Consider the following 22,630-nt stretch of genomic DNA (forward strand, 5'->3'; position numbering starts at 1 on the left):
CTCAACGCATGCAACGTATCATATCCATATATATACATCTATACCTAGGTATACATCCATCTAACTCGACCCAAACAACGCTGCAATAGCCTCAACAGTCGTATTCCCACCACTAAACACAATGCCAATATCCCACCCATCCTCACCACCCTCTTTCTCGACCCTCTTCCTAAAATCCTCATCAAACAAACAAACCGCCAACCCAACCACAGCACTAGGCTCCACAACCACCTTCATCCTCTCCAAGACCAGTTTCATAGCCCTCTTGATCTGGTCGTCAGTGACACTATACACACCTGCCACTTTGCTTGGGTCCGATATTACAGCCCAATTAGTCAACCCGACAGGAGTCCGGAGACCGTCCGCTATAGTCTTTGACGATACAGCCGGCACACGCTCACCGGCCGCAAGACCTCGTCTACAATCATCAGCACCTTCGAACGAAGGCTCAGCGCCAAACACGAGCGTCTTCTTTCCGCCTTCTTTAGCCGATTTCGAGAACCACGTCGCAACGCCAGCATTCAACCCTCCACCTCCAACCGGCGTAAACACCGCATCCAACGTCTTCTTCCCATGTTGGGCTTCTTCATACTGAGCCTCCATCTCCAGCCCTAGAGTCCCCTGGCCCAGTATAACATCCGGATGATCATAAGGCGGCACAAAAATCGCGCCCGTCTGGCTTTGAATCTCTTTCATGACAGCCGTACGTTCCGGTTCCGTGCTACCACTAAACACAACGTTTGCGCCGAGGGATTGCGTACTTGCGATTTTGCTGGGGCTACTTATTGATGGCATGACGATATGCGTGGGGATGTTTAATGTTTTGCCCGCTAGGGCTAGGGCTTGGGCGTGGTTTCCTTCAAAAACGAAAACCTCACATTAGCTTAAAACCTATGACACCGCGATGGGGGGTGAGATTAGGCCGGGGATATACCAGAACTATGCGTCACAACCCCCCTCCTTCTTACCTCCTCCTCCCCCTGTTCCTGAATAACTCTAATCAACGCATGAAACGCGCCTCGAGCCTTGAACGCGCCTATCCGTTGCAAATTCTCGCATTTGAACCAAAACCTAATTTTGGGATTCGAAGGATTTGTGATGCCCTCCCATGACGTTCCTGCTAAATCGGATATGGATTGTGGTCTTGAGGCGATTGTGTTGAGGGTCGTGTTGGTGAGGAGTGGCGTGCGGTGGATGTAGGGTTGTATGATTTCGTGGGCTTTGGAGATGTTGGTGCGGGTTAAGGGGAGGTGGTTTTTGGCGTCGGTCATTTTGAGGTTCGTTGCTTCGATTGAGGATGTTTTGTTGTCTGGTTCAATTGCTGTGCATCGTTCTTTGAACGTTGATTATATAGGCCGTGTTAGATAACTAGTTAACTAAAATGGTGAGGGGTATGCTTACGCTATCGCGGAGATTACGCCGGCACGGCAAAGGAGATCGATCGATCGGTCCGATGCGGCTTTATCGTTTTATCTAAAATCTAAGCTAGCAAGATACGACGTAGTGTGGAGTTACGCATGAAACTTGAGAAGAGGTAACAGAAAAACAAAACACTTTTCATTAGGTATCTACATTACATGGGCCATATAATCGATCAACGATTACTTCTGGTTCTCAGGACGGAGAGAGCGGACGGCTTTTCCGGCACGCCAGATCTCCAAGTTGCGGATCTCCTCCAACTCCTTCTCATAACGCTCACGGTAGTCGGGCTGTGAGTTGTATTCCAAAGAGCGCTGTGTCTCCTTTCCGGTCTTGACGCTGGTGTACAGCTCGTCAAAGACAGGCTTCAAGGCGTCCTTGAACTTAGGGGACCAGTCGATGGCACCACGACGGGCGGTGGTGGAGCAAGCAGCATACATCCAGTCCATACCATTGGCACCAATGAGAGGGTAGAGAGACTGAGTGGCTTCCTCAACAGTCTCGTTGAAGGCCTCGGAGGGGGAGTGGCCACGCTCACGGAGAACCTCGTACTGGGCAAGGAACATACCGTGGATACCACCCATGAGGCAACCACGCTCACCGTACAAGTCGGAGTAAACCTCCTTCTCGAAGGTGGTCTCGTACAGGTAACCGGATCCAACGGCAACACCCATGGCGATGGCCTTCTCCTTGGCCTTGCCGGTGACATCCTGGAAGACGGCAATGGAAGAGTTGATACCACGGCCCTCACGGAAGAGGGAGCGGACGGTACGGCCGGACCCCTTGGGGGCGACGAGGATAACATCGATATCAGCGGGGATATCGACCTTGGTCAAATCCTTGAAAACGGGAGAGAAACCGTGGGAGAAGTAAAGAGTCTTTCCCTTGGTGAGGAGGGGCTTGATCTGGGGCCAGGTCTCGGACTGGGCAGCATCGGAGAGAAGGTTCATGACGATGGTACCCTTGTTAATGGCGGTCTCGACATCGAACAAGTTCTTTCCGGGAACCCAGCCGTCCTGGATGGCCTCCTTCCAGGAAGTACCATCCTTACGGACACCAATGATGACATTGAGGCCGTTGTCACGGAGGTTGAGACCCTGACCGTGACCCTGGGAGCCGTAGCCGATGAGGGCAAGGGTGTCGTTCTTGAAGTAGTTTTGGAGCTTGTCAACAGGCCAGTCGGCACGTTCTACTCAATTAGCATGAGCACAGATAGTACGGCAGGAGGCAGCTTACCGTAGACAGTCTCTTTGGTGCCAGCAAAGTCAATGGTCTTGATTCCACGGGCGGTCACAGCAGCAGGAGCACGGGGGACACTGGCAGTGGCAGCAGAAGGGCGAGCTCGAACAGCCGAGACAAATGTGCGACGAGGAACAGCCACGCGGCTGGAAAGGCGCAGAGCGCGAGGGATGGTCTTGGAGGCCATTGTGTGTGTGTGTGTGTGTGTGTGTGTGCGTGTGTGAAGGTAAAAAGGGTATAGAGAGAGAGAATGAAATAAAAAGGGATAAAGAATCAATTGATACACACAATTGACTAGATAGAGTGGAGAGCGAGATGGAATTGAGATGGAATTGAGGAAGAAAAGTCAAAGAGACGGTGGGATGAGCAGCCTTTTAAAAAATGAATCACCGCTGCGAGGGGAACAGCTTTCCCCGAAAAAATGCTGGGGTCGATCAGGTGACCGCGGCAACACCGGAGTTGGGCTTTTCCTCCGCGGCTCCGATTCTGTGACCGACTCGGCGCTACCGATATCGGAGCTGGCCAATCATGTTTAGACGAGCCAGTAGCATTTGTCTGTTAAGTGGTCTGGGGGACTGTGCTCGATCTCCGGCGAGCTTCTATCATTCTAGACTCTGGATGTACTACGTACTAGGTAACTAGTAGTTACTATGTATGGACTGAAGCTTGCGGTATACCGGTGGTGACTGGTGAGTCACTGAAAGTTGCTATGGAGTAGAGCGAGCAAGAATCTTCGGATCGCACAATGAATGCACTATACCCTATACTGCATAGCGCGGATAGCGATAAACACACACTGCAAAACCTACTTAAAACTGCCTCAGGCCGCCGTCAACTCAACTGCTGTGGCGGCCACGGTCTAATCTTGGGTGGGCAGTTTAACGTAATCTTCTAGTTCGATATCCATTTAAATCTTAAGTCTGAGGCTATTTAGCCTCTAGGTGGGGGACTGTCTCTGAACTGAATACTGTGTACAGTGAATAGTGCGATGAAAATCTACCTGGCTAAATGACGGTGTTATGTCGGAAAATGATTCCGAGCTTCCACCGTACGTACAACAGAGTAGAGTGAGTGCCTTGGAGAGCTGAAGCGCAATACCCACGCACGCACGCACGCACGCACATAAACTGTTGAGATGCATCGTGTAACTACTACTTGTAGCGCAGCATAGATTTGCTCGAAAAAAGAAACAGCTCCCATGTAAGCATTTTGACGAGGTGATTGGTCTGCGGAAGCGGTCGCATACGGCCATTCCTTCTGTGGACGACTCTGCAGGGTAGCTTCCTTCAACACGAAACTCTTCCCCTCTTGTGTGGGTGGTACAAACTCACTAAACCGTTAGGGATGTGACTGGTCTCACTCGTTCCATTTGATATTCGCCCACTTCTCGAGTCCGAACACCCACTCCGATTGTCTCTTGTGTCTCAAGAAATAATAAAATTGTTGCACATTTTGTGGCTTTTGCAACCAAATAGACCATGAGCTCCACGACGTCATGAACCCGCTTGCCCTCTTCTCTGCGTTCTCGAACATTCCGCCCATCGAAACTAGGAAAGCGCTGTTACTTCTCGATTTTCAAAACGATTTCGTACGTCCAAATGGTCGACTCCCCGTCCGGAAAACTCTCGACTTTATAGACTTGATCCCCGGCCTTGTCCAGAGTTTCCGTCGTACAGGAGAAGTCGTGTGGGTGCGGACTCAGTATGAGGGGCCACGCCCGGTCATCGACGACTATGGAAGCGAAATAATCATTACTTCGGCTGGTTCGTTGGATACAAAAAATCAGAAAAAGGGACGGCATGGACGACAGGAAAGTTGCAGTGATGTGAACGACGTGGTCGATCCAGAGGCCTTTCTGTCAGGCCCGGAGCCAGCTTGCCTACCACAAACCGCTGGCGTGCAGTTCCCGGCCCCTATCCTTGCAGCTATAGACCACGAACATGATATTGTCATCGAGAAATCGGACTACTCGGCATTACAGTCACCTGGGATGGTCTTGTCGCTACGTTCCCGCTTTGTTACCGAGTTGTATATTTGTGGAAGCTTGTCCAACGTCTCGGTATACGCCACGGCACTCGATGCTGCACAACAGGGGTTTTCTATAACGTTGATAGAGGATTGCATGGGATACCGCAGTTTTGCCCGTCACGAAGAAGCCGTCCGGCGCCTTGCAGACATTGTAGGTGCCAATGGCATATCCGCGCAGGAGCTGCTTGAAGCCGAGGATTGGGAGGAGACTCAACAGATCGCCCACGCATCAAGCCCTGATCGTCCAACCGCTTCTCAAACAAAAACTTTGGGACAGTCGAATACGACTTCACCGTCTGGCATTGAGAACGTCCTGGATCATCTTGCTGTTCAGAATTCTCCTGTTACGAAACGATCCTCAATCGAACCTGCCACAACACCGGCTCCTAACACCACCGCCTATTCAACCGGTATTATTGAGGCAGATGATAATCCATACGACTACGACGACGAGCCCATCATTTTACCCCCGTTAAAATATCCTCGAGCCTCCGCATTTCACGGGACGAGAGAAGCGCGAGCCTCAGGCACGAATCCCTCAAGAGTGCGTCGTACCAAGTCCGGAAAGTCTCCATCTTCATCTCGTCGACCAGGATCAGCCGCCGCAGATTCAGTTACACTCGGGAGAACCTCTACATCCCCCGTGCTTACTACCACTCCCAACAAAGCTCCGAATCTGTCACCCGGCTCTACCCCGAAGTCTCTACCGTCGCCACCACTAGTGGAAACAAGTTATGCAAAGAAGAAAAAGAAGATCGCCAAAGACTACCTCGGACCTGATGATTCCATTGCAGAAGGCGATTCTCGGATCGTGTATAATCTTGACTTACCCACAGACGCTTTCGAACAGATACAGAAGGAAGTCAACTGGCAAAAGATGTATCATTTGTCAGGTCAAGTTCCGCGCCTGGTGGCTGTTCAAGGTGTGGTTTCTCCTGACAAATCTTTTCCGATCTACCGCCATCCAGCCGATGAATCTCCTGTCCTCGAAGCATTCACGAAAACCGTCGATGCCGTTCGTGTCTGCGCGGAGAGAATTGTGGGTCACCCGTTGAATCATGCGCTGATCCAGATGTATCGTGATGGTCAAGATAATATCTCCGAACACTCCGATAAGACTCTTGATATTGTGCGTGGTTCATCGATTGTCAACGTCTCGCTAGGGGCTCAGCGAGTCATGACTTTGCGAACGAAAAAGTCCGCTCCTACTGAAGGAGAAGACGGTCGTCAGAAACAACAGGTACCTATGCCTCATGGCTCCATGTTCATACTTGGACCGCAGTCAAACACCAGATGGCTGCATGGTATTCGCCCTGATAAACGACCGCAATCGGAGAAATCTTGTGAAGAGAAAGCTTATAATGGTGAACGCATTTCGCTTACATTCCGAAATATCGGCACTTTCATCAATCCAGAGCGAGGCATAATATGGGGACAAGGAGCTGTGTCTAAGCGGGCTGAAACAGCGCAACGAGTCATTCATGGAGACGTATCCGAAGCCGAAAGACTCATTCGAGCATTCGGCTCTGAGAACCGAGAGACCGAGTTCGACTGGGATGCTGTCTACGGCCAAGGTTTTGATGTGGTCAATTTTGTCGAGCCACCGGTTACCCACGTAACCTTAAGTGGTGATCCAATTGCAGATATGCGAGTGAGATTGTGTTTGACCGAGAATGGCATGCGATATGCTGTTGAACCGCCTAAGGCGATAGATGTTCAACAAATTATATACACAAGTCCGGATAGAAACATAGTGATTAGAGGCGACATCCAGATATTACTCTATCTTGCTTCGCTGGATCAAAGCTCTGAACTTGCGAGACCCGGCGTAGACGTTGTCCGCGGGGGTAACCTTTTGCTTGAGATCACCAAGCTGGAGACAGCCTGGCATGAATACCTGCTTAGCGGCAGTAGAACAGAATTCGGACAGCTATCTTCTTGGAATGAACGACTACGAGAGGCTGGCCAACATTATATCGCGGGACAAGCCCTGACCATCGACGATCTCGCCCTATGGCCGATTCTGCATCAGATTGAGACACAGAAGGGTATCATCTCAGGCTCATCACAGTATCCTTACTTATCGACCTATTATCAACGAATAGAGAAGAGAGGCTGCGTTCGCGTGGTCCTGGATGAAATAGCTCACGAACCAGACCATTGATCTCTTCTCTCCCCCCCTCCCCCCCAACGTTTCTCTTTTCTCCTTTCCTCTTCATCTCTTATCTTATTTTAATAACTTGGCCAAGACAAATGTAAATTTACAGCTTCGGCTATATGCAATTTGCTATGATGTGATGATTTCCACGATTTATGAAATTGCAACCTTATACCTGTCTCGTGAGCCTTTGATAGTAATAGAGCAATTTCCACTAATTTATGATCTTTTTGAGTCAAATAATATCCTCTAGATCGTTTGTACATCCAGGAGCTTGATACTCAACAAGATTGGACGTTTTATTCAAAACAAGAGCTATATACAAAGGAGCAATGAAACCCCGGTTCGTTTTTTACAACTTCTCAAACGTAGGGATTCGTTTTTCAAGTCCCGAAAGCACCGCGGCAGAAACATCCTTGGCCTGCACAGCAGCACTATTCCAGACACCTGTATACCGTAGTCCTGGTAGAACAGATTCACATTAGCTCCTGACTCCATATCAAGCAACTGACGTGGCAAACTCACCATCCTTAACCGAATGATCCCTCGAATAATTCAACAACTCCTTCGTCCCCTGCACCGCAACCGGACTCTTACTAGCCATCAACCCCGCCAACTCAATTGCCTTGGCTACAGTGTCTTGCTTCGTCTCATACACACCACTCACAAACCCAACCTTGAGCGCCTCCTCGGCCCCAAACACCCTCGCCGTAAGCGCGACCTCTTTCACCCACCCGTAATTTCCCACCACTTTCGGCAAGCGTGTCAAGGTGCCGATATCAGCCGCAAGACCAATATCGACTTCCTTCACCGAGAATGCAGTGTTTTTCGCGCATAGCCGAATATCAGCTGCGACGCTGATATCGATTGCTAGTCCGTACGATATGCCGTGCATGGCGACTATAACGGGCTTTTCGCATCGTTCTATACTCGAGATGCAATCCTGGAATTCGTCGATGTGTCGTCTCAGCTGTGTGGCAACCCTGGCCGGATCTTTGGATTTCCCATCTTGAGGACCTAGCAACCCCTGAGCAGCGGCTTTGACGTCTAATCCTGCTGTGAATGCGCGGTCACCAGCGCCAGAAAACACGACGGCGCGGACGTCAGGGGAATCACTGAGAGTGTTGAAGATGGTGCGGAGTTCGAGCCACATTTCCTCGAAGTAGGAGTTTAGTTTGTCGGGGCGGTTGGTCTCGACGTGTGCAACATATTCACACGGGAAGGTGAGGTTGAAGTATTTGTATGAGGGGAATTGGGAGGCCATGTTTGCTTTTGTCTTTCGTAGTGAGTCCGATCAATAGATATATATTCGTTGCTCTCAATCGGATACCCGGAGTTTTCAAAGATTGTTGTATGAACCGGGGACTCAATTGACAGACCGGATACAAGCTATACCTGTCAATTTCAAATTATATTTTCGACCAGCCAAGATCAAGATGTCGTTGCGTTTAACATAGGCACAATCCCCGGATTCAACTAGCCGGCTGCCGAGGTTGATGTTTTGGGGATGGCGTTGAGATTTGTATGTTTGTCGAGTGGTGTGCGCACTATAGACAATGAAATAGTTACCGAGGAGAATCCTTGTAAATAGTGTTCTCTTATTTTATTGAATAATGTTGTGTTTGTCTGAAATATTGAGGTGTTTGTTGGAGGAGAGCTCTATCAACTTGCATGTGAGAACATCCATTGGCCGTCGCCAAGTGAGCCAATGAGAGACCTCTATTGGCCCCACTTGACTTCGTGTTCGCCATCACTTCTCCAACCTTCAGTTCTCTCTTCACCGAACATCAACGCCATCAAATTCGACAATCATGCCTCGCGCCGTGAAAGGTATCCAAACTCTCCTACGAGTTATTTAAAATGTATTACTGATAAAAAAAAAAGGTGTCCTCGTCGAATGCGACCCCTCCGTCAAAGCCATCATCCTCAAATACGACGAAGAGAAACATGACTACATCGTGGAGGATCTAGACGATGACCGCCATTTGGTGATTAAGGAGAGTCAGCTTCAGAATTTGAAGGAGAGATTGGGCCAGGTTAGTTTCCCGAGTGTAGCGATAGCCTAAGCATGGAAAGCTGATTTTGGGTGATGGGATAGGAACTTGACCAGAAAGTTATGCAGCCTGAGGAGTCGGATTCGGAGTGAATGCGGTTCACAACCAACACACGATCATACCGCTATACTCGGCTTCCTATTGCGATCCTTCGGGCCGTTACGTGTCCTCGTATCGTCTGGACGCCCCTATGAATTCCGAATACGGTCGTGCTCGGCGTTAGAGGACGCATAAAGCGAAACCACACCATTACATAGTAAAACACTACAACATATGACACTTGGTGATCGTGGAAATGTAACGAATCTGCAAAAGACGGTTGCTGGTGGAAGATCCGCTCGACTTCAGTCGATTCCCGGTCAAGTCAAGCACTGTCGTTATCGTACGGAGCATGTCAGGATTGAATAGAATGACGTTGTGCACGCTGTAGACTGGAATTTTCTACAATGCCCATTGGTTGTTGATCGAATGATATGGGCACATTGAGCGAAACAACCGTATGATTTGTCTACATTCAGCTGGAAATTCTAGTCTACAAGGTGCGTGTTGACCAATACAGAACATAAATGACGTCAGCATTGATCGATCATTGGGGGATGAATGGTACTCTCAACTAAGTTACACAGTACTCAGATGTTGGTTTCACTCGATAATCTCCAAGCCGATAGTGACTGAAAGCGCGGATATTTTCTTTTCTTTTGCTTTTCTTTCTTTTCTTTATGTAACTGCGACTTAATTGAGTAGAAGATGTGTCTCGACTTAAGCCGCACTGATTTCCTCTTTCGTCTGGCTTTGCAGGTTGGATTAGCGGGCCCCACTCGGCCGCCACCCGAGGATTCTGGAACGCTCCACTAATGTCTAGCTAACCATCAAATCGACTGGAAGCATCGTCGCGAATCTCTCGAGTATTCTGCAATGACCGCGACATTTCATCATCACCACCATGGCACGTTCCAGAATACCAGGTAATGGGTATATATATCCCCTCTGGTCTCTGGTCGAATTACTTTCTCTTCATCAGAAATCACACTCAAAGCATCATCCAGCTGACTACCATTGGAACCCAACTACCCAACAACTTAAAACATCATCACTTCTTCACCCTTCTTAAATCCTTTACTACCAAATCAACCAATTGAAATGTCTCTCTTCCACCGCAGTGGCGACTTTGCTCCCCTCTTCCGTCTCCTCGACGACTATGACCTCCACCGCTCCGGACGCGACGGTCAGACTCCTGCCTCCAGTAGCATCTCAAGCTTCGCGCCACGCTTCGACGTCCGCGAGTCCAAGGATGCTTACCATCTGGACGGCGAACTCCCCGGCATTGCTCAAAAGGACGTTGAAATCGAATTCTCCGACCCGCAGACATTGACCATCAAGGGTCGCTCGGTTCGGGAATACCACACCCTTCCCGAGAACGAGAACCCTCATGCTCCTAAGCCCGCTTCTGTCGAAGACGCACCCGAGTCCAGTGACGAGACAGCCGTCCAAAAGTCTTCCGACAAAAAAGAGGTCTCGAAGGCTCAGGGTAACGGCTACAAGTACTGGGTCAGCGAGCGCTCAGTCGGCGAGTTCCATCGCTCATTCAACTTCCCTAGCCGCGTTGATCACAATGGCGTCAAGGCTAGTTTGAAGAATGGTGTTCTTACGGTGACGGTGCCCAAGGCTGCCCCTCCTACTAGTCGCAAGATCACAATTGAGTAAATTCTTCAACCTCTCATCAATCGATTTGGAGAGATAAAATCCTCAACCTTCATCATGAACCCGGTTACAAAAATTTGACTCTTTTTTTTTCTTTCTCAATTGATTCATCCGACTCTTTTTCGCTCATTGCGAATGTCTGAATGATTCTGCATTATCCTCTGCATTGCGGCGGTGCTTAGTTGGTTCCGGTTACTTTGTTTCGTATAGCACGATCCCGATGTGTAATAGTTAGCTGATAATAATAATCAACATCATTGATTAAATTAAAGCTTATTTCCCAAGTCCCAATTGTAAGATCAGTAGGAAAGTTTACTTTAGCAAAATTAACTTTAGTAGAATTGAAGACAGAAATTGGGTTTGGGCTAGAGTTATTTCTATTTAACGCCATATCATCATCTTTGTATATATATCTCTCTCTCTATATATATAACCGTCTAAATATAGGCATCTCAGCAGCTCATAAAGATCAATCCTCATGCTCATGTGCGTTAGCAACGACTTCATTGTCCTCAACTTCAACAGGAGGAGTCCACCCAGTACCCGCCTGGGTAAATGTCATCAACAACACCAACGCGGCACCCGCCAAGAACATTGTCCTGAGCGCATCCTGGTATGCCGAAATGGCGGCTTGTTTCTCATAGCCTTCTAGCTGCCACACTAGAGCGGGACTGCCCATTAGCTTTCGAATCAATTCCTGTTGATTATCAGGGGTGGCGCGGTCGTCGTAGCTACCGGCAGCGAACCCTTCTTCGAGGCGGCGTCTCAATACTCGCGAGAAAATACCGCCACCGATGGCAGATCCAAAACTACCGGCGGTTGACCGGAATGTCGAGATGAGACCGGTGACAATATAATGCGTTGAAGGTGATGTGAGGTGCAGCACATGCGATACGGTGTAGTTGAGAAATGCTCCACAGGTGAATCCGTTTGTGAAGAGCACAATCGCATAAAGAATGACGGATGAATTGGGAGTTGAGAGAACAGCAATCGAGAGACAACTCAGCATGAAGAGTATTGAAATGACCAAGGATGATCTTGAAACAAGTTAGTAAAAACTCAAAGCAAGGGGATGTAGGTGTAATACATATAGTAGCTTTTAGCCTTTCGAATGTGTATCCAGCCCACCAAAAGGCCACCCAAAGCAAAACCAGCATTGGTCGGGATCATAATAACACCTCCTTCTGCGGGACTCCACCCGCGGACTGCAATACCGTAGACCGGTAAGTAGAATAGAATTGCCCATCGGGCCATCATAATGCCGGTCGATGATATACCAGACAATAAAACTCCGCGAGAACGGACGATTGAAATTGGAACTATAGGCTCGGCGGCGATGGCAGGTGTTGATTCAACTGCCACGAAAATGGCGAACAAAACTAGAGAAATCGCAATGTATGTATAGGAGATGTTGGGCCTGGAAAGTGAATAGAGCAACAGAACATTTGCTGCAGTCTATGCATTGGGTCAGCCATAGGCATCAAATTGTCTGGTCTGAACGAGTAACGAACCATCGTTAGAATTCCCCAGTAGTCAATTCGCGCGAGTCTCTTCTTGAAAGACTCGGGTCCGGACTCTTTGTCCTGGCCGGTTGGCGGAATTGCTAGGTATAGGATCGGAGTGAGGACAAAACACATCGGAGATTGTATATAATATAGCGAACGCTGTCTCATGAGTTAGCAACGTGGGGAAGTAGTGTAAAGAAGAAGGACTTACCCATCCAAACCTCGGAGCCATGGCGCCGGCTATTATAGCGCCTGCTGCAATGCCCACTGTGACGGTGGTATATACGCATCCTATGAGAAGGCCTCGTCTTTTCTTTGAAGACAGTTCCAATGCGATTATAGTTTGCGTTGAGTATATCAGAGCAGACCCCAATCCAGTAATGACGCGGCCAACAATAAAGACCGGAAATCTCTGAGCAGTGGCTGTAATCAATAAACCGACCGATATGAGAAAACTCGATAGGGATAGAATTGAGCGAAGGGAGAATATCTGCGATAGACGGCCCCCGACTGGTGTGAGACTAGCGACGGAAATCTAGAACCACACAAATGTTTAGCAAGCTGCAGACAATTTCTGTAGGCGTAAACAAACCATACCATATACGATGATGTCAGCCACGGCGTGTTGGAGAAAGCGTCGAGATCTGCAGCGATATCCGATTGGGTTGTTGAAATTGTTGTAATATTGGTAGCTTCGAGCAGTGTGAGTAACCATGTTGTAGAGCCCCGAATGCGCTTATCATACCCTGAATAAATAAGAGACATGCAACTGCGAAAGCAACCACCACCGCGCGCTTCCCTGAGAGAGGAGTCGGCGCAACATTGTCATCGTTTCCAGAGCCATTCTGTGCTCCTGCTGCTGTTGTCTCTTCAATGCTAGTGTCTGCGAGCAATGGCGTCTCTTCGGACACCAAAGCGTGCCGAGACTCTTCGTCGTTGACCATGGTTGGCGCGATGGTACCTGGCGGGAGTGATGTAATATTTATTATACCTGGTAGCAATGAGGAAACAGCACCGAACAGAACCAAGGAAGGACGTTGAGGAGGATGTAGTGGGTGGGAGGCATTGCAATAGGCAGATTGCAATATGGGCTGGTCGCAACTAGAAGTGATTAATAATTCGTCATTCAAGCTGAACGGTGAGCGGAGAAGTGGATGCTGTTGATGGGGTGAATACTACCGTACATACTGCGCAGTAGTTAGAAGTGGACTCTTATCTTCTTATCGCCGATAAGCCGCTCTGAGATCTATCATCGAGAGATGGCCAACCAACACTTGATTAAAGGACTTTGCGAATACCAGGTTCACTGTTTTCGCATACAATCTGCGTCGATCTAGCCTAGTTCTTGGTTTCAGAGGTACGTCTTCATTACTACCCCGACCATATTGTTTGCAGTTTGCTAATCATGTGAACTAGATACGAAAAGAACAGTCAATTTGCTCACAGCATCAAATACTCGAAAAAACCTCCACACTTGTCCTAAACGCATCCGTGGACGAATCAACCAACAAATTATCACTACAACTCGAACCAAGCCCTGCATTCCCAATCCACGCTGGCTCCCAATAAAACATGCCCAACCCATTACTCGTCCCTGCCACGATGCTCGCCACATCCTTGAGGAATGTCGCCTGACCAGCTGCCGAGAACGGAATACTGGTCAGATCAGATGGGAAAGCATACGCCGGACGGGGACAAGCAAAAGGCCAATTCGTCTCGGCAACGATCAGCCCTTTCCCCCATGTAGACGCCATATTAGCCAACGTAGACTTGAGCGAGGCCAATGTAGCTGAACTAGTATAGAACGGATAATAGCTGACACCCATCAAATCAAAATCCGTCTTGAGCAGGGGACCCTCCGCCAACACCGTATTGTAAAAATACGACTGTTCACTCCACGACCAGCCATTGTCAAGATGAATCATGATTTTAGGCTTAGTAGCGAGTTTTGAGTCCTTGATGCCCCATGCAGCTGAGTGAAGCAGTGTAGCGATGTTGTGATAGTTACTAGTTGAGCCGAGGGGCCATAGAAGACCGGCTCGGATCTCGTTACCGATGGACACGATCTCGAGAGGGATATTTTGTTCAGCGAAACTGTTGCAGACGTCCATTGTGTAGTTGTAGAGTTGCCATGATAATGTGCCGATGTCTGTTGTGGACCAGCCGGATGGCGTTGTCTATTTATATTATGGCAAATCAGTATATCAACAACAACTTTGGAACCGTTTTGATTTATGAAGATATTATATGTACCGACCTGATGACTCGGATCAGCCCACGTATCACTAAAATGCATATCAAGATAAATCTTCATCCCCGCGTTCACCATCCTCGCCGCAAGCTGTCGATTATAGTCCAAACCATACACGCCATCGCTGGGGTTTACCCATAGTCGTTGCCGGACAGTATTTACCCCGTTGCTGGCGAGAATAGTCTCGAGTTTTGCGCCGGCCCCATTCGTATTCTTGTAGGATATGTGGTTGTTTTCTTCGACCAGCAAGGAGGATATATCTGCGCCGCGGTATCGGAGGGTTGCAGAGGCGAGAGACGCGAAGGTCGCTAGAGAGGAGAGTAAAATGGATGGCCTCATATTATCGATGACAAAACATAATTCGCCCCAGTGCCTTATTGACGATATATCAGAGCTGTCGTCCGAATTTCCGTATATGGGTATCGGTTTCCTAATGTAGCAATTTTTTGAACACCAGCAAACGGCTTCCGACAGGTTCATGATGAAACTTGTGGCAGGAGTAGGGAATGCGACTTATATATCCGAACAACTTCCATATCAGTCGGTTAATAGAAACATTGGTGACGAGGAAGGGATCGCCGGACATGGTCCTTTCTTCATGCCACTTGAGCCAAGATTGGTGGAACTTGATGGTGCAGGTTCCTGTATACAATGCTTTATTTTATTTATCCGATAATGGGGGGTTACACTCCCTGGGTATACTACAGTATAAAGAGGCACCATTCCGCGTTCTGATTTGAAACAAGACATTTCCACTAGTTCTATTAGTCGACGTTTTGGATTAATGACGATGATCCGCGACGAAACAACTGTAAAATTTCCACCCGCATTGCTCAGCAGACTGGATGGAAGTTTTAATTACTATTAAGTATAAGTAAGGAATATCGTCCATCTACATGCATCCACATCCACACATCCACGCACCCACACAAGACTCGCATGTTCGCCGAAACGACGCTTTACCCCGGACAGGTAAATTAAACGATTGCATGACCAGTTTCCTGTGCACGACGACCGGTACCAATACCATCAACGCCAAGTTCCTGGTCCTTGCCCAACCAAGGCTTGAAAGATTCACCGAATTTACCCTCGCCGATAAAGTACACGAACAAACCGAGAACTACCATGACGAAAGCAATCGGATACAAAAAGTGGACCGAGTAGTGGAAAACCTGGATACCAATAATCAATCCCCAGAAATTCATAGTCAACAACGAAATGTTGAAGAACGTCGCAGACGAGATACGCAGCAAGATGGGGGCGAGGGTGTAGAAGATGAAGAGGACGATCGTGTAACCAACGATATAACCGCCGACTTGTCCGTCCCAGACAGCGCCGTTGAATGAGCCGCGATCGAAGATGGCGCATTGCACACCGTTGATAAACATGCCCCAGAAGCCCATTTGACCAATGACCTCGTACATGGGGCGCTTGGAGACCATGTATTCTTCGAACATGTTGCTGAAGGCGTAGATGGAGCTGGCCAGAAGAGCGAACAGATCACCTTTCAATTGATCGGCAGCAGGGTAGTTGGCGCCACGGAGGTAGTCAGAAGCAATCAAGAGACCCATTCCACCGCAGGCGACGAAAACACCGAGGTACTGGGTGATGTGATACCGGATGTGCAAGAAGATGAAGGAGATGACGACAATAACGATAATAGTCCAGAAACTGAACAACTCGGCGCTCAGAAGCGAGGTATAACGGTATGCAAGAACCATGAAGTAGTTGCCCTCAACGTCCAAGAAGGAAAGGATGAAATATCTCCAGCAATCGGTGTAGAGAAGGCGGAACCATTTCTTGAAGCCGTATTTGTAGATGGTAATGCTGGTATAGGTCAAATTGAGCAGGATGTAGACCCACAAGGTCTGGAAAGCCGGGATGCTGGTGCCTTTGTTGGAGAGAAGGGCCGAGAACGTGGACGAGCTAATATTGGCCAAAGCGATCATTTGTCTGTTTTAAACTCCATTGGTTAGTTACTGCTCCTTGTATTCTTTTTTATTGCGCATATCAGACCAAATACATACCCAAGAATTATCACAATCCAAAAGTCGCGCGTCTTCATGTAAGTGAACATTCGCGCCAATCGTCCCTTTTGCTCAGGCTCCTGCTGGCGGTCGCTGTTGTCCGTCGACTCAGCAACAGAGTGCGCCTGCTGGTTCTTCTCTTCCCCAGAAAGAACCGCGGCTTCAGGCCGTGTGGGAGCAACCTCCTTCTCACTTCCGTGATACTCAGACATGGCGACTGAACTGAATGTGGTTGTAGTAATGCAATAAGCAGCAACTCGCTCTGATAACCAGCGGGAGATTGGGTATATATGGCAAACCAATAAGATAGGAGCTTTTCGCCAGCAAATGTGAGCGCAAAGCCCTGAAGTCGCTCACTGCTAGGAAGGAAAGGCGCAAAGAGAAGAAAGAGAGAAAAAGAAAAAGGAAAGGAAGGCAACGAGAGCTTTTAAAGCAGGCGGGGTTTGGATGGCCTTTTTTTTTTTTTTTTTGTACGAATAAGGTAAGTCTGGGTCCTAAAAACGTGCATTCCAGACTATAATTACAACTAGTCCCAAAGTGGCTCTAGGCAGATATGATGTTGGGCTTTGATTGGTTATCAGGAGCGGAATCAGGCTCGAGAGTTTGCCTTAGTTATTCGTCCTCTGTATTCGCATTACATAACTACCCGACGATGAGAAAATTGCTTAGTTAACTAACTACTCTGTCTGGCCTCAAGATTAGTTAGTAATGTGGAGATATATAACTATACTCTGTATGTGATGTTTCATGTGTTGCAATATACTATCTTGGCAATTTGCAAGGGAGCTGCACGAACTCGCATTGTTTCACGGATTCGATGGAGAACGGCAGTGACTTCCACGTGGGCAACGACTGGGACTACTGTCTCGTATCACATCGAGACGGTCCGCCGTAGTGGACAACACAGACCTAGTAACAGGCTAACAGCAGCTAGATACTAGCGCTTCTTGGTCATGTAACGGGATGTAACAATCTACAACATATTTGGCAAGGAAGCGTCGTATTGGTATGTATGGCAGACTCAAGATCCACTGTGGCGGCGGTTGATCCTCTAAGACTATCCGTACACGGCTTACTGAGCTCTCTTGAAAGTCACCAACATACTCGAGGATGGTCATTTGATCCAGAGAGGACTCTGATCTTTTTACACTCCTTTGGCCATCTGTGGAGCCTGGCTGGGTCGGCATTGGCTTCGGTTCAGAGTTACAATGAATTCTCCCATTGGGTGGTTGTCAGAAGCTAGGGCTATTTATCGCGAGCCTCAAACTGACCAATCAGATAATTTACTGTATGGCTCCAGCATCAATTGTAGAGGTTATACGCTGACTGTTCAGGGCTCCTAGGCTTCTTTTGCTGTCTTTGTTCTGGAAATAACTTCCGGAAATTTGCTTCAATCTGCTTCAACTTGTGTTCTATTGTCATTCAAAGACAGTTTGGACTTGGATTGTATCCTTCGCGATCATGTTCCGGCATTGTCTTGACAGAACTCCTCAATATCGCGATAACTTCATACAAATTATAACAATGAATTCCCAACACCCTGTCTATTTGAGATGTCGACCTCGCGGTACAATGCCTGGTTTCCTTCTCAGCCCTCCGATTACTACAGATCATTGAAGCTGAAGGACAATCACATCTCCGGATTCTCCACGCCAAAATGCCCTTCATTGAACTGCCAGTTGATGTTATTCTGTCTGTGACAGCGTTCCTTTCATACGTCGAAATCGCGTCTCTAATTCGCGTCAGTCAAAGCCTCGCGCATCTGCTGCTACCTTACCTATACAATCCAATTCTCAAATCGGCAAGGACGCCGCATAATCCATATTATGGACTGCCCTGGCCTTCCTGGACAGATTACATCGGAAGATGGCGCTCCCTAGCGATACTGAACTACTTTTATGAGACACCAGTCCAAAATTTGCAATACATCGGTATGCACAGGGCCAGTCTCATCCACCTTGCTGCTAGGGAGAACAACTTCGAACTTGTCGAGGTACTCGTGCAGAAAGGGTTTGATCTCAACAACAGAGACTACTTTGGCCGATCACCCCTGCATTACGCCTTGGACTATAACCAAGAAGACATGGCCCATTTTCTGCTCGATGCTGGAGCAGATGTCATGCAAGCGAAGGGGTATAGCCTTTTGATTGCGGCGGAGAACTGCTCCCTTGACATAGTAGAGCGTATCATCGAGCAGATGGAGACAGTGGAATCCCCTTTTAGGCTTTTACAGTTTACGGGCTTCTCGATGGATAGCACCGTCCAAACTATCAAGAACCTTGCTCTCAATGCAGCAACAATAAGGGAATCGGGAGCGATAGCTAATCTACTTCTTGGCTACGGAGCCGATCCCAATTGGCAGATGAAATCGGACCTAGCAATAGAAATATTTAGAAGATGCACACTTGGAATGAAGCTCTGACAAGGCCAGATTTGGCGATCGGACATGGAATATACCGGACTGAAGGATGATGGAGTGATACCTGGTAGCGAGCACAACCAGTTAGATAAATATCACCGACAGTCTTCGCTTATCCTACTTTTGCATCGCTGTAATATTCGTGACTGTAATACACAATAGCGGCATCTATACCACTAAATATCTTCTTGAATCCCAGATACGTGGAATATGGATCTAAAACCCCCCAGGATTTCTCTTCCTCATGGAAACATGCGGCGTCCCAAAAATATCTAAAACCCTCACATCCTCAAACCCCGCGGCCGTATACACTGGCAACCCAGCAGGTGTCGCAACCAAATAACAACCCCGCCCTTGTTTAGATGCTTCTTCGATACCCCAATCAAGCAACATCCGCCCAATTCCTTTTTTCTGGTGATTGGGATGAACGCCCAGGGAGTCAAGAGCTATATATATATCACAAGTCAGTTTATTGGAACTGTATGCCATTTACCAAAAAAAAAAAAAAAAAACCTTGAAAGCTTCGTAGGTCGGAGGCAGACTCACTCCAGACATCCACGGTCCCCTTATCCCCGAATTGCTCTCGTACATCGTCCTCCAGTATACGACGCAATTCCATAAACGGCGCTTTATCAATTCCTTCTTGAGCCAGCGGCGGCAACATTACCCCCTCTTCTTCATTCTCACCCTCGTCCGATGACGAAACTGGGACCTCCCAAATCGCATATCCCACAATCTTATTTTTATCATCGTCAACAGCGACCATGACGACGGTACTTTTGAGTCCGAATTTGACGGATTTGCGTGCTATTCGCGCTTTTCGTACACCATCGGAAAAGTGCAGATCCCCTGGGAAGAGGTGGCGCACAATTGTGTCTACGTCTGGTGGGAAGGCGGCTGTTGAGACATCGACGATTGTCGCCAAATCCGCTTCGGAGGCCGGGCGGAGATGGATTGTCATTTTGTTTTTGATTCAATGGGCATGAATTGAATCTAGCCAAACCTCTGTTCAATTAGTATCTGGAGAAAGAAGCGATATATATGTATGTATGCTCAAGTACAAGGCTGACTTGGCCCCTGAGGGGTTCTATGGAGGCTTAGCTGATAAGCTGGAACCTACGGTAGGTATAGTTCAATCTCCATATTATCACTAGCCCTACCTAGTGACAACATTTGAAACGTTCCTAACACCGATACATGATCGCTAACACTCTCAATCAAATTCATAATTGCCTCCCCTTTTCTAGTTTTTCTCCCACGCCTCCGGCGCCCTCTTAAATGGTGTATCTGTATATAACTACAGCTAGCCCTGAAAGATGGAGACAACTCCGTCATAAGATACAGGGAAGCATTAAATCTGTTATGTCAGCTCGTATTAGAATGGTTTCAATGTCCTTGTCGGCACTTGGACGAATCATTGATAGGTAAATATAATAAGCCAAGTTCGGCTCATCTTGCGGCGAAGATGTACATCGAATGCTATGATACTTGCGACTATGTACATAGTCCTAAAAATCGAACTACAGAGAATCATTGCCCTCCGCCGCTTTGCATACATGTATATTCTGCACCCACTCGGACATGATTAATGAACTTGTACTGGGTCTATTCTTCCAGTTTAATGTTAGCATAGAGTATATCGTTTGACGACAGAGCTCCTATAACGGCGTTAATATCTCATTCTTCAGTTTCCATCACAAGATCGGAGAGGAGAGAAAAAGAACATACCCCCTGCAGCATTTCTATAGGCTCCCATGTCCCAGATTCCTGAATGCTTCTCACATATTCTGCAAAATCTTCATCTTGTTCAAAGACAGCAAATCGCCATGCATGCCGTCCCGTTCGCATGTCCAAATAGATAATGCCAGCAGCCCAGACATCTGCAGCCCGAGCATCATAATAATACCGCGACGACGGCGAGTCCTTATCACGATAATCCAACGTCACATATTGTTCGGGACTGATATATGGGAACGACCCACAAAGCCCAGACGACAATCGACTGGTTTTCTCCCAAGGTAGGCGCACGCATTCTGCATTTCCGAAATCGGCAATTTTCAAACATCCACGGCATGTAAGCAGGAGATTATCTGGTTTGAGGTCTCTGTGAGCTACACCAGTTGTATGTAGATAATCAAGACCGCGGAGGAGTTGTTTGAAGTAGCAATTTGCCTCTGTCCCACAAAGCTTGCCTTGAGATCTCACACGAGTATAAACATCGCCTCCAGAACAATATTCCATGATTTGACAAAAGGACCCATCTGTATCTTGTACCAAGTCATAAGTTTGAATAATATTTGCATGTTGTAGACTAGATGAAATGCAAAATTCTGCTCCGACGCGCTTCAGATGCTTCTTTGTCGAGTCTTTTTCCCGCTGAGAGAACCTTTTTACAGCAAAAAGCTGTCCGCCTGATGGGTGATCGACGGAGTGAGGTCGGAAGGTGACGGTGACGATTCCAGATGAGCCTCTGCCAATTTGCTCTTTGTTTGTTCCGTATCGATGGATCATCGACCCGGTTGCGTGATTCGACGATTGTATTTTATCGACGGGAGAAAAAGGTAGCTTCAGTTGTCGGGGAGGAGACGATGCAGGCTCAAGCTGAATGAACGGTAAACTGCCTGCTATCACATTCTTTGTCTGGTTGTCGACATGTCCATCTTGGGGGTCTTTCTTGATGTTCTTCCTGGCAAGTGTGGATGCTTCTCTGAGGACCTGGAGTTTATCGTTCAACAATTCTAGCATACCATCCTGCCGTCGTCCATCGTACAGACGATGTGCATGCGTTCCGTTGTCACAGATGACAAACTTATTGTCTTTGCCTTGCGGCTGTGGATTCAATCCCAGTTCCACGTTGTAGATTTTGTCGACATGGACTGCTGTTCTGACTTTGCCCATTCTTCGAAAATAGAATCTGCCTAGCTGGGGTCGTAAAGAGATGACGAGAAAGACGCTGCAAGTAGAAAGTAGAAGACGAGCAGATGAGTGTTTCTGTTTAGGTCAAGCAGCGCCTCTGAGACAACCCGGACGGAGCGACTTGTCTGTGTGACGCGGCAAGCGTGAAGGGAAGGAAGCAAGCAAGAAAGCAAGGAAGGCACCCAAGGTACTTACTCCGTCCAGGAGACATCTCCAAATTGTTTCTGAATTTGCCTCATGTATCTTTAAATCATCTTGGTAGTTGACTTGAGGCACCTGAGGAATTTTCGTCAGCCAATCATTACGAGCCACAATAATTTCCTAATTGGGAAATGTTCGACCAAATCAGTCGCATCATCGGCGTGAGCAGATCCAATTATCAAAGTAGCCAACCACATGTGACAACCTCTGTTTATAGTACTATGAGGCTTTTTTATGACTTCTCTTGGTATGGCGGGCTTGACAGGAGGTACCCATCCAGTGATCCACGGTTCGAAACGAGAAGTACAAACCAAACCTCCTCCTGAAGCACACCTGCGAGCCCCTCAGGAATATTTCTAACCAATAAACAGGCACAAATTGACCAGCATATCACGTCAGTAAGAATATATCTAATCGCCTGAAATTCATCCACCATCGGGGCTGTGCATTTCCTCTTCTGTCACAGAGTCAGCCACTTATTGTGTGTACGTTAAGTTAGTTAACTCCCTATCGTTACATGGATGACATCAACGGTGCAGCTAGACGATAAGATTGTGTAGCACGTATCGTATCGCTCCTAGCCATGAATACTACTAGTGTTCCACAACCCAGGTCCATTTGGTACGTATGATCAGTAACTAGTTAGTAGTTCAACTGCTCATGAATCAGATCCAGTTCAAGGAAAAAGTTCGGAGTGAATTAATTGCATGCG

General features: G+C 47.8%; 12 protein-coding genes across 12 annotated transcripts; 4 read left to right on the forward strand and 8 right to left on the reverse strand.

The window, feature by feature from the left end:
* Window positions 1-60: 60 nt before the first annotated feature.
* On the reverse strand, window positions 61-1,271 carry EYB26_009942 (uncharacterized protein; the record flags this gene model as incomplete). The annotated part of the gene is made up of 2 exons (XM_054269187.1): window positions 61-857; window positions 935-1,271. 2 exons carry the CDS (start codon window positions 1,269-1,271, stop codon window positions 61-63), a joined length of 1,134 nt encoding a protein of 377 aa, XP_054125162.1.
* A 330-nt stretch (window positions 1,272-1,601) lies between these two features.
* EYB26_009943 (uncharacterized protein) lies at window positions 1,602-2,845 on the reverse strand (the record flags this gene model as incomplete). The annotated part of the gene is made up of 2 exons (XM_054269188.1): window positions 1,602-2,608; window positions 2,656-2,845. The coding sequence occupies 2 exons, from the start codon at window positions 2,843-2,845 to the stop codon at window positions 1,602-1,604; spliced, it is 1,197 nt and encodes a 398-aa protein (XP_054125163.1).
* Window positions 2,846-4,153: 1,308 nt separating this feature from the next.
* Window positions 4,154-6,850, forward strand: EYB26_009944 (uncharacterized protein; the record flags this gene model as incomplete). The annotated part of the gene is made up of 1 exon (XM_054269189.1): window positions 4,154-6,850. The coding sequence occupies one exon, from the start codon at window positions 4,154-4,156 to the stop codon at window positions 6,848-6,850; it is 2,697 nt and encodes an 898-aa protein (XP_054125164.1).
* A 346-nt stretch (window positions 6,851-7,196) lies between these two features.
* EYB26_009945 (uncharacterized protein) lies at window positions 7,197-8,108 on the reverse strand (the record flags this gene model as incomplete). Its single annotated transcript, XM_054269190.1, has 2 exons — window positions 7,197-7,306; window positions 7,370-8,108. 2 exons carry the CDS (start codon window positions 8,106-8,108, stop codon window positions 7,197-7,199), a joined length of 849 nt encoding a protein of 282 aa, XP_054125165.1.
* Window positions 8,109-8,655: 547 nt separating this feature from the next.
* Window positions 8,656-8,990, forward strand: EYB26_009946 (uncharacterized protein; the record flags this gene model as incomplete). The annotated part of the gene is made up of 3 exons (XM_054269191.1): window positions 8,656-8,674; window positions 8,729-8,880; window positions 8,943-8,990. 3 exons carry the CDS (start codon window positions 8,656-8,658, stop codon window positions 8,988-8,990), a joined length of 219 nt encoding a protein of 72 aa, XP_054125166.1.
* A 1,048-nt stretch (window positions 8,991-10,038) lies between these two features.
* EYB26_009947 (uncharacterized protein) lies at window positions 10,039-10,602 on the forward strand (the record flags this gene model as incomplete). Its single annotated transcript, XM_054269192.1, has 1 exon — window positions 10,039-10,602. The coding sequence occupies one exon, from the start codon at window positions 10,039-10,041 to the stop codon at window positions 10,600-10,602; it is 564 nt and encodes a 187-aa protein (XP_054125167.1).
* Window positions 10,603-11,068: 466 nt separating this feature from the next.
* On the reverse strand, window positions 11,069-13,048 carry EYB26_009948 (uncharacterized protein; the record flags this gene model as incomplete). The annotated part of the gene is made up of 6 exons (XM_054269193.1): window positions 11,069-11,636; window positions 11,687-12,054; window positions 12,111-12,263; window positions 12,316-12,639; window positions 12,702-12,796; window positions 12,850-13,048. The coding sequence occupies 6 exons, from the start codon at window positions 13,046-13,048 to the stop codon at window positions 11,069-11,071; spliced, it is 1,707 nt and encodes a 568-aa protein (XP_054125168.1).
* Window positions 13,049-13,552: 504 nt separating this feature from the next.
* Window positions 13,553-14,694, reverse strand: EYB26_009949 (uncharacterized protein; the record flags this gene model as incomplete). The annotated part of the gene is made up of 2 exons (XM_054269194.1): window positions 13,553-14,281; window positions 14,362-14,694. The coding sequence occupies 2 exons, from the start codon at window positions 14,692-14,694 to the stop codon at window positions 13,553-13,555; spliced, it is 1,062 nt and encodes a 353-aa protein (XP_054125169.1).
* A 638-nt stretch (window positions 14,695-15,332) lies between these two features.
* EYB26_009950 (uncharacterized protein) lies at window positions 15,333-16,594 on the reverse strand (the record flags this gene model as incomplete). Its single annotated transcript, XM_054269195.1, has 2 exons — window positions 15,333-16,308; window positions 16,383-16,594. The coding sequence occupies 2 exons, from the start codon at window positions 16,592-16,594 to the stop codon at window positions 15,333-15,335; spliced, it is 1,188 nt and encodes a 395-aa protein (XP_054125170.1).
* A 1,445-nt stretch (window positions 16,595-18,039) lies between these two features.
* On the forward strand, window positions 18,040-18,804 carry EYB26_009951 (uncharacterized protein; the record flags this gene model as incomplete). The annotated part of the gene is made up of 1 exon (XM_054269196.1): window positions 18,040-18,804. One exon carries the CDS (start codon window positions 18,040-18,042, stop codon window positions 18,802-18,804), a length of 765 nt encoding a protein of 254 aa, XP_054125171.1.
* Window positions 18,805-19,017: 213 nt separating this feature from the next.
* Window positions 19,018-19,762, reverse strand: EYB26_009952 (uncharacterized protein; the record flags this gene model as incomplete). The annotated part of the gene is made up of 2 exons (XM_054269197.1): window positions 19,018-19,247; window positions 19,348-19,762. The coding sequence occupies 2 exons, from the start codon at window positions 19,760-19,762 to the stop codon at window positions 19,018-19,020; spliced, it is 645 nt and encodes a 214-aa protein (XP_054125172.1).
* A 559-nt stretch (window positions 19,763-20,321) lies between these two features.
* EYB26_009953 (uncharacterized protein) lies at window positions 20,322-21,699 on the reverse strand (the record flags this gene model as incomplete). Its single annotated transcript, XM_054269198.1, has 2 exons — window positions 20,322-20,459; window positions 20,530-21,699. The coding sequence occupies 2 exons, from the start codon at window positions 21,697-21,699 to the stop codon at window positions 20,322-20,324; spliced, it is 1,308 nt and encodes a 435-aa protein (XP_054125173.1).
* Between the last annotated feature and the right edge of the window lie 931 nt (window positions 21,700-22,630).

The sequence above is a fragment of the Talaromyces marneffei genome, chromosome 8 (genome assembly GCF_009556855.1).
Source record: "Talaromyces marneffei chromosome 8, complete sequence".
Classification (NCBI taxonomy): Eukaryota; Fungi; Ascomycota; class Eurotiomycetes; order Eurotiales; family Trichocomaceae; genus Talaromyces; species Talaromyces marneffei.